General features: G+C 37.8%; 1 protein-coding gene across 1 annotated transcript in view; it reads right to left on the bottom strand.

Moving 5' to 3' along the window:
• The window catches only part of CNTROB (centrobin, centrosomal BRCA2 interacting protein), a 43626-nt gene that overhangs the window by 13295 nt on the left and 20411 nt on the right, over positions 1-9920 (bottom strand). Inside the window, exons 10-12 of the mRNA XM_006863397.1 lie at positions 2158-2291; positions 1512-1637; positions 1125-1287 (exon numbers count right to left, since the gene is read on the bottom strand). Of these exons, the coding sequence (XP_006863459.1) occupies positions 1125-1287; positions 1512-1637; positions 2158-2291 (423 nt within the window). The remainder of the gene's footprint in view (positions 1-1124; positions 1288-1511; positions 1638-2157; positions 2292-9920) is intronic.

Raw genomic sequence — 9920 nt, 5'->3', positions numbered from 1 at the left:
ACTGGATCAATAAACAACATTCATATAAACGGAGAAAAGATTGAAATTGTCAGACTTCAATTTGCTCTGATCAACCGTCAACACTCATGGAAGCAGCAGTCAAGAAATCAAACAACATATTGTATTAGGCAAATCTGCTGCACAAGACGTCTTTAAAGTGTTCAAGAGCAAAGATGTCAGTCTGAGGACTAATGTATGCCTGATCCAAGCCATGGTATTTTCAATAACCTCATATGCATGTGAAAGTTAGACAGTGAGTAAGAAGACAGTAAAAGAATTGATGCATTTGAGTTATGGTGTGGAAGGAGAATATTAAAAGTACCATGGACTGACAAAAAAACAAACAAATACATTGGAGAAAGTATAGCCAGAATGCTCCTGGAAGCCAGAATGGCCAGACTTTATCTCTCATACTTCAGACATATTATCAGGAGGTACCAGTCCCCGGAGAAGTATATCATGTTTAGTAAAGTGGAGGGTCAGAGAAAAAGAGGAAGACCCCCAACGAGATGCATTGGCACAGTGGCAGCAACAATGGGCTCAAACGTAGCAAAGATTGTGAGGCTGGCATAGGACTGGGCAGTGTTTCATTCTGTTGTGCATAGAGTCACTATGAGTCAGTACCGAAGACTCAATGGCAAATAATAACATGAGTTGAAACAGACTCAATAGCACTTAACAACAACAACAACAACATATATACACTTGCACAAAGACATATATTAACAACATTTACTATAGCAATGAGTCATGAGGAGTCCTGGTGTGGTGCTGTAGGATAAGCACTCACTACTAGGTTGGTTTGAATCACAAAATTGGTGGTTCAAGCTCACCAGCTGCTCCTCAGAAACCCTACACAGGGTTGCTATGAGTTGGAGCCAACTCGACGACACTTAACAACAACAACAACATAGCAATGTTTATAAGAAGCAAAATATAGGCAACAATTTATATTCTCACCATAAGCAGTTAGACAAAGAAAAGGATATTAACAATGTGTAGATGGCTACCAAGAATATACTCAAGATGCCAACACAAGTGCCCTCAAGAGAGAATCTTACTACCAAAGAAAGAATCTAGAATACAACAATTCTGAAAAGCTTAGCTCAAGGGGCAAAGCCTACCGGGGGGTCTGGAGATGGGAGAGTAGCACTAAGCAGTTGATTGGCCTCATCCCAGTGGGCTTGTAGCATGGCTTGGATTCGTTCTATCAGCATCACCCTCTGTTCTTCCAGCTGTTGGTTCCCACTCTGCAAGTCCTGCACTCGTGCTTGCTCCCGGGCTAACCTGCAGAAAAGAGGGGAGTAGTGATTTGAGCTTTAAGGAAGCAGAGACTTGGGGAATAAGAAGAACCAGAATAGAATGTCAAATATCTGCAATTCTAAAAGGAGCTGAGGCCAATTGAGCAGTGGACAGAGACTGCCAAAGGAGCAGCTCTTCACTATTCCTTGCTTTGGCTCTACTCATGGAAAAGGGCTGAGTTCTAGAAGGGAGACTCCAGGGACCCGGACCTGAGCTCATAGTCCTGAGCCACTTGCTGCTGTCGTTCCTCTCGTTCTGCCATTTCCACCTTGAACTGAGTCAACTGAGTGGCCAATTCCTGTTGATGCTGTCCACTTAGCTCCTGCAGCTGCTTCCTAAGAGGGAAGAAAAGAGGACTCTGGAGGCAGAGTAATTGAGAAAAAGACAATGTGTACATGTAAGAGTAAACCAGACAGCCAGTCAGCCAGCCTGGCCATGGCACAGGTGGGTTCAGAGGAGAGATAAGGACAAAGCTGGTATCTTGGAATTAAAAACAGAGACCAAGATGAGGACTGATGGGAAAGTGATTTATTTAAGATATGTTACCAGAAAAAAACTGGTAGTAGAGTAGACATAAGAAGTGAAAGCAGGAAGGGAAAGAAGCTCAATCCCACAGGGGAGCTCTAGAGCCAATGTAGATCACACCTCAACATTGTCCCCATCAAGGAAAATTCATAGTTAAGATGTACCTGAAGGCAGCTCTCCCATAGAGACTTAGGTGCTGGCTTATGGGAGAGAAAGTAAAATAGGAGCTAGTATACTTGACAATGCACAGAGGTGTGAAGGAACACGGGCAGAGCACTTATAGTACCTGCTGAAGCTGGGGAGAAATAGCATCCAATGAGTCCCAAGTACCTGTGATGTTCCCGTAGAGAGGCCGCTTGCCTGAGGCTGCTCTCCTGAGCCTGTGCCAGCCGTTCTGTCACTCGTTGCTCCAGCTGCACAGCCAGCTCTGACTCCATCTGGATCCGCTGGCTTTCATACCGGGCCTAGGAGTGAAAGAAAATGGTACCATGTTACTCCTTTTTCTTTCAGCTTAGAAGATGGAGGGTACAAGGCAGACAAAACCCCTGTACTATTGTTCCATCTCATATGTCTAATGGATAAAGGACAAGAATTTTGTCAGAAGGAATTAAAGAGATTTCCTTAAATCATAAAGTACTTAAACATCTTATCTGTACACAGAAGTAGGAATGACTTTGGACAAAACAAAAATAACTTTTTAACCAAAAGAAATGTTAGGTATAACCATCAAATTTATTGTATGTGTCTAAAATCGTTAATGCTCTAGTATAATACTTGGAATCTAGTGGGAACTCAATAAATGTCAGTGTCTCTTCCTCCTTAAAGGAGCCCTGAGAGAACAATGGTTAAGCACTTAGCTGATAACCAAGAGGTGGATGGTTTAAACACACCAGCTACTTCATGGGAGAAGAGATCTGTCAATCTTTTCCTGTAAAGATGTATAGCTTGCTGGCAGAAACCCTATGGGGCAGTCTATTCTATCCTATATGGTTCTCTATGAATGGGAATCCTCTCAACAGCATATAGTAACAACGACTTCCTTCTTAAGCAGAATCAGTCTAAATTGCTGTCTCCATTTTCTCAATTCATATTCTTTCTTCAACTTACTGACACCTGGTTTCTACATACAGTATTTCACTGCAAAGCCTTAAATCTAAATCTAATGGTTATTTCTCAGTCTTTATCTAAGGAGCTCTGGTAGCGTAATGGTTACGAATCGGGCTGCAAACCAAAAGGGCAGCAGTTCGAAACTACTAGCTGTTCTTCGGGAGAAAGATGAGGCTTTCTGCTCCAGTAAAGATTTACAGCCTTGGAAACCCTGTACAGGGTCGCTATGGGTCGGAATCGATCGACAGCACTTAACAACAACAACACCTTAGGTTAAGGAGCTCTGATAGCATAGTGGTTAGGAGTCGGGCTGCTAGCCTCAAGGTCAGCAGGTCAAAACTACCAGCTGTTCTGCAGGAGAAAGATAAGGCTTTCTGTTCCCATAAAGATTTACAACCTCGGAAACCCTATACAGGGTCACTATGAGTTGGAACCAACTCCAAGGCACACAACCATCCAAATCTCAGGTTATCTCAATCTCAGGTTATCTCACTGTAGCATCTAATACCCTAGATCATTCTTTCTTCTAACATTTTTCCACAGTTCCCATGACACCATCATCTCCTGGTTCTCATTGTACTCTGCCTGCTCTTCAGTCTTAAGTTGATTGTTCTTCCAGTTACCATGAAAGTGTTAAATTTCCTTGAGTTCTGTCCTGAGATTTCTCTTCTGTCATATGCTAACATTCTTAGTCACTGATGCTTTTACATGTGTATAGTAAACTCTATGCATTTAGGTCATGCTTTTTGCCACCATTTATACCTTAATACTTCCTCTTTCTCTTTAGTCTACAACTTTTTTCATCCAAGTTTTGAGCATATACACTTAATAATCTACTAACCTACTATATTTGGATAACTTCAAATAGGACACATCTAAACAGAGCTCATTTTCTTTTTCTTGAACATAAAAGATGACAAAGAAGAAAATAAACTCAAAATAACCAAGTAAATAGGAAGCATAAAATAAGATATTAATCCAAGTATAAAACAATGTAAATAAATTTAATGCTCCAGTTAAAAGGTTAAGTACTTTAAAGGCTAAAAGTAAAAAAAGTTGGAAAAATATTTACCAAGCAAACTCTATTAAGGCTGGTAGCTATTAATATCAGGCAAAGACAAACTTTAAGGCAAAAAACATTCTTAGATATAGTCACCTCATAAGAATAAAACCCTCAATTTACCATGAAAGACACAGCAATTAAAAATTGTACATGCATTTAATGATAAACACTAGAGTGAGAACCACAAGGTCCATTTGAGCCTGCCAGCCACTCTGCAGGAGAAAGATGAGGCCTTTTGCTCCCACCAAGATTTAAAGTCTTATCAACCCTATATAGAGTCGCTATGAGTCAGAACTGACTCAACCACACTTAACAACAACATAATATGGGAGTCTAGGTATGGCACTGTAGGATAAGCATTGGACTGTTAACCAGTACAGGGTCACTATGAGTCAGGACTGACTCAGTGGCATACAACAACAACAATATAACATGGAGTCCTGGTGTGCCACTGTAGGATAAACACCAGACTGCTAACTACAAAGTCAGTGGTGCAAACCAGCTGTTCCTCGGAAACCCTAGACAGGGTTGCCATGAGTCAGAACCGACTTAATGGCACTAACAACCATAATAATATAACAGTCTCAAAATGTATAAGCAAAAATTTACAGACTAAAAGGATAGACAAAACCACACTCTATCAGATTTTAACAGAAAAAAAAAAAAAGTCTATAAGGATACAAGATGATTAAACATCTTTCAACTATGTGTCTATCAGTTTGGTGCAATTATCAAACTGATAGACACATAGATAAAATTACCCAGGAATTACAAAATGTATTGTTGTTGTTGCTAAGTGTCCTTGATTCAGTTCCAACTCATAGCAACCCTATATAGGGTTTCCAAGGAGCACCTGGTGGGTGTGCACCATTAAACCTGTGGTTAGCAGTCTAGTGCTTATTCTACAGTGCCATACCAAGACTCCATAAAATATACAGCTGACCCTGTCTTAAACCTTAATATACATCTCAAAAAATTTCAAAGAATTTGAATAGGAGGATAAGTCAAAAGTATTGCTACAATGGTTCCAGTTCATACATGCATAGGTTTATTCCAAATAAAACATCTTTAAACATGTTTCTGTGATTAGTGGATAGCTGCAGACAAATTCTCTCAGTAATACACTTGTCTTAGTCTTGTTACAATGCCTTCAGAAAAAAAAAAAAAGGCTACTTTTTGTGTACAAAAATAACAATTTTGAGATCAAGGTTAATAACAAATTTTTAACAAAAATTATTTGGAACATCATCCCTAATTATTAAAGCTTTGCAATAAGTTAACAGGAATGCTATACCTCATAAAAAATGTTTTTTAGATGGATCAAGCATTTAAGGAAGATCGGGACATCTTCGAAGATTAATTCAAGGAAGATAGATCAGCTCTGAAAGTTATGGTGACTGATTTTTGGAATTCTAAAGGAGTCACCTTGAAAGATTTTCCTTAAGGACACAGGACAATCAGATGAGCTTCTAAGAAAAGAAGTTATAAAAAAGTTTAGAGGAAGCAAAGACTAAGAATCCTTGTTGGGGTTGGAAACTGGAGGAGTTTAAGACATAACAAGTGTGGTTTTAGTGCATTGGTGAAGACTGATGACTGAGTGGCAAGGCTTTAAGAGCAAATGCTGTATATAAAGGTCTACTAATTAACAAATGCACATTAAAAAGGTCTCATTTTGAAGCATTCAACAAGGTTCTAAGAAGATTTACAACTATTAGGGTCAATAAAACCATGCCCAAGTCACTACCTCAAAGCACTAATAATGTCAATGTAACCCACTGTGCTGAAGGATTCACTCACCTCTATCTTTGGAAAGCCAAGAAATGGCACTTGCAACAGCAAATCTCGTAACAGAGCCAGATAGTATAACCTGTGAAGGACCCATGAGTAGCATGAAGAGTGCAAATAGAGTGAGGAACTAGGGCCCCAGGATTCTGATGATCTCTCCAAAGACCATCAAGTTAGAAATATCAGAAGTGATATTAAAAAAGACTTTGATAACATTATAGCTATTATCATAGCTGTTAACATACGCTTAAAATCTTTGAATATAAAGATGGATAAGCTGTTGTCTGATGTCACCTTCCTAACCTTACAGACCTCAACAGACACTTCTATGTTTATGCCAGTCACTCCATTAGAATCAAATCCACCTCCGACTTCTATGACTGAGCCTCCTTGTCACATGCCTGCTGCTGCTTCTGCAACTACCGTGACTGATTTTCAAGATGCTAACTATTCATGTAAGGATGACATATTCCAGAATACCACATCAACATAACTCCTAACTATATCAAGGACAATTAAAAAGCTTTTTTACAATAATTTCCTTCAAGAAGACAGAATATACAGGATAAGTCTATGGATATCTAGTTTCATGCTAATAAATTCAAAGATACATAGTTTTATACAATTGTACAATTTAAAGCAATTTCTTTGGTCTGCAAACAATCATAGGCTTTTTGCTCTGATGAATGTAAATCTGTTTCCTAACTTCTAGAGGTCCTACCATTGTTACCAGCATATCTATAACGGCATGCATGCGCACAGCATATCTAGTACTGCAGTCAATGGGCCAAGGACTCGATCCTGAGTTGCTTCATTCCTCTGTTGCTGTCATGCCACCAGCTCTCTGCAATAACCTGCCCAGTGTTAGCAAGTTACATTGTATTTCAAGTCTCTCCAGATACGAACATCACAATACAAACACCAGTCCATGTGGATACCATCATTAATAACACAGGGTGACTAAGTGCCATCTTCCAGAGAGTCCTACAAGTGTCCAGTATCACCAACGTATGATGACCTTACTGATCGTGCATAAGACCTCATAACAACGCCTAAGAAGTATTACATCCTTCCTGCAGCAAATTCTTCCAATCTGACTAAACCCCTGATTCCCTGGGTATTGACTGCTTCCATTCTCCACTCTGCATTGTTGACTTAACCTGCACAGTAAGTCATGCTCCATTTAGTTCAGCCAACACAACCTATGTTCTAAGATTGTGAAACAAAGTTAAGTATCAAGGACATTAAGTTCTCATGTCTATTTACGGTAGTAAAAGACCCATTGTGCATTTAAGGTCTGAGCTCCCATTCCAGCTTCACTATTTATGTGCTATCAGTGTCCCTTGAAAAAACCACTTCCTCTACATAAGCTAGTGCTTTAATAGGCATGTCAGCCTTCTTTCAAACCTAATAGATAAAAATGATTTTTTGTATTTTGAAGATATGTGAGAGGAATTTTTGTCACTATTTTTTGATTCTCTAAACATGTTGTAGGGTAATCATGTCGTATTTATTTATTCACCAAGTAAATACTGATTACCCACAGTGAGATTTCTATTATTCAGCTCTATCCTCCTGAAACTCAGATTCTTCTGACATGAGATTACATTAGTTGAACCAATCCTAAGTGAAGATGGAAGGTCATTTCAGACACCTACACATGTAATAAGAGTAAAATTGAGTGTGCTAATAACTGTAGATAAGAATTCAGAAATTTTCCGCTAAGGGGGCATCCTTTGAGAATTGAGTGAGTGATGATTGGGAACTGGAATAAAGACTTCAAGAAAGAAAACAGCTCCGAATTATCAAAGGATAGAAAGAAGGCCTACAGGAGGAACAAAGTGAACTAGAATTAGAAAAAAGGGAAATCTTAAATATCACTTATTTGGAAGCTCTATCAAGGTTACCTAGGCTTATGATCTACAGAATACCTAGTCTAGTGTTCTTTCTACTCTTTATACCTTCATTAAGAGGAAGTGATCTTTATAATACCTAACAAATATCTTCTATTTTAAAGATTACAGATATACAGGTATTGGTTTATTAACTTCCATTCTCTTGCTAAGTATCCTGTTTGACAACCAAGATACAAATGGAAAGATGACTGGTTCCATAGAACTTGGGAGAATTCTCACTAATAATGCAACAAGCCTATGTGGAAAACTTATGCGTTAATTAACCCTATCTAGTTATATTATCAATTTCTTGTTAAGACAAGTGTGGAAAACAGCCAAACAGAAAAGATATATGAATGGAGATGAAAAGAAATAGAGTTATATCGGGCCTTCAAGCAAATAAATGATGCTGAAATTTTGAAAGTAATGCAAAAAGTTTTTGTCTCCTATTTGTTACCAGGGCATCAGCTTAATGTTAATCCTTTAATAATTCACGATAGAGTTCATATTTATGTAATAAATTTACTTTTTCAGAAAAAAAAAATTAAAGTTTCATTGGTGAGAAAAGACCAGAAAGTTAGTTGCACACAGGAATTTTTTCCATCATGAAAATGTACTGTTCATTACTTAAGGGTAGTAAGGGTTACCCTAAGAGAATTTTGCTGAGAAGCCTTATCCCATAACTTATAGCCCTGCTCATGTCCATTCTGACTTCTTTTTGTTCCTAGATCCCAAAGAACACAATTTGAGTCCCTCAAGCATGCTAAACTTACTGTTTTGATATGATGTAAATCAGAGTGCAAAATTCTTCAAGGAAGGGCTAGAGAGATGGAAATGTTGCTTTTAAAAGTATGTACACCTAGATGGAGGCTATGTCAAAAAACAACAGGTTCACATTTTGATATTTTTGTGTGATAAAGGTTCATATCAATTTATAGAAATACTTTTTGACTTATCCTTGTAAAAGCACCATATTCTATTATGATATTTATAAGAAACCTTCCAATCAAATTAGAACAAAAACACAACATACTAAAATCTACGGGACACAGCAAAAGTAGTGCTCCATGGCAATTTATAGCAAAATATGCACACATCTAAAAAGAGCCAAGATCAACACATTAACTCAACATCAACTAGAAAAACAGCTGCAAAATAGGTCTACTACCACCAGAAGAAAAGAAAAAAAAAGGAAAGCAGAAATAAAAAAAAACAGAAAAAGGAAAAAGAATCGCTTTGAAAGGATTAATAAAATCGACAAGCTATTGGCATATCAAACAAAAGAGAAGAATTACAAATAACATGAATATGAAATAATTTGGGTGATGTCACACAAAACCAATGAAAATTAAAAGGATTATAATACAATACTATGAAGACTTGTACTTCAATGATTTGAAAATCTATAAGAAATTAACAACTTTTGAGAAACACACGAGCTATCTAAACTAACACAGGCTAAAGTAGAAAAATTGAAAAGGTCTATAACAAGAGAACGGAGTCCTGATGTGGCGCTATGGGTTAATGCGTCAGACTGCAAAGCTGTTTGAACTGCAAGGCTGGCAGTTCAAGCTCACCAGCAACTCCTTGGACCCTATTCAGGGTCGCTATAGGTCGGAACTGACTCTATGGCACTTAACAACATAACAAGAGAAGAAATTGGTCAAGCCATTGAAAGACTCCCAATTGAAAAAATTCCATGTCCATATGGCTTTAATAGTGAATTCTAACAAACATTCAGAGAAGACCTGATACCAATTCTACTCAAACTATTCCAGAATATAGAAGAGGATAGACTATGAAGCATAAATCTGATACCAAACCCAGGTAAAGACTTACTAAGAAAGAAAATTATAGACCAACATCCCTCATGAACACAGATGCAAAAATTCTCAATAAAATCCTAGCAAATAGAATCCAACAATGTATTTTAAAATAATACATCATGACCAAGTGGGATTCATACCAGATATGCAGGGATGTTTAAGTATTAGAAAAACAACCAACGAAATCCACAACATAAATAAAACAAAGGTAAAAAACTCACACAAGCATATTTCAATTGATGAAGAAAAGACAAAATCCAGCACTCATTCCTGCTAAAAACACTTAATAGAAAAGGAATAGAAGGGAAATTCCTCAACATAATCAAGGGCATATATATAAAACCAACAGCCAACATCATTCTCAAATGTGAGACACTGAAATAATTCCCCCTGTGAACAGGAACCAGACAAGATGCC

The sequence above is a fragment of the Chrysochloris asiatica genome, unplaced genomic scaffold, assembly GCF_000296735.1.
Source record: "Chrysochloris asiatica unplaced genomic scaffold, ChrAsi1.0 scaffold00054, whole genome shotgun sequence".
In the NCBI taxonomy this organism is placed as follows: domain Eukaryota; kingdom Metazoa; phylum Chordata; class Mammalia; order Afrosoricida; family Chrysochloridae; genus Chrysochloris; species Chrysochloris asiatica.
This window is presented reverse-complemented; position numbering and strand designations above follow the sequence as displayed.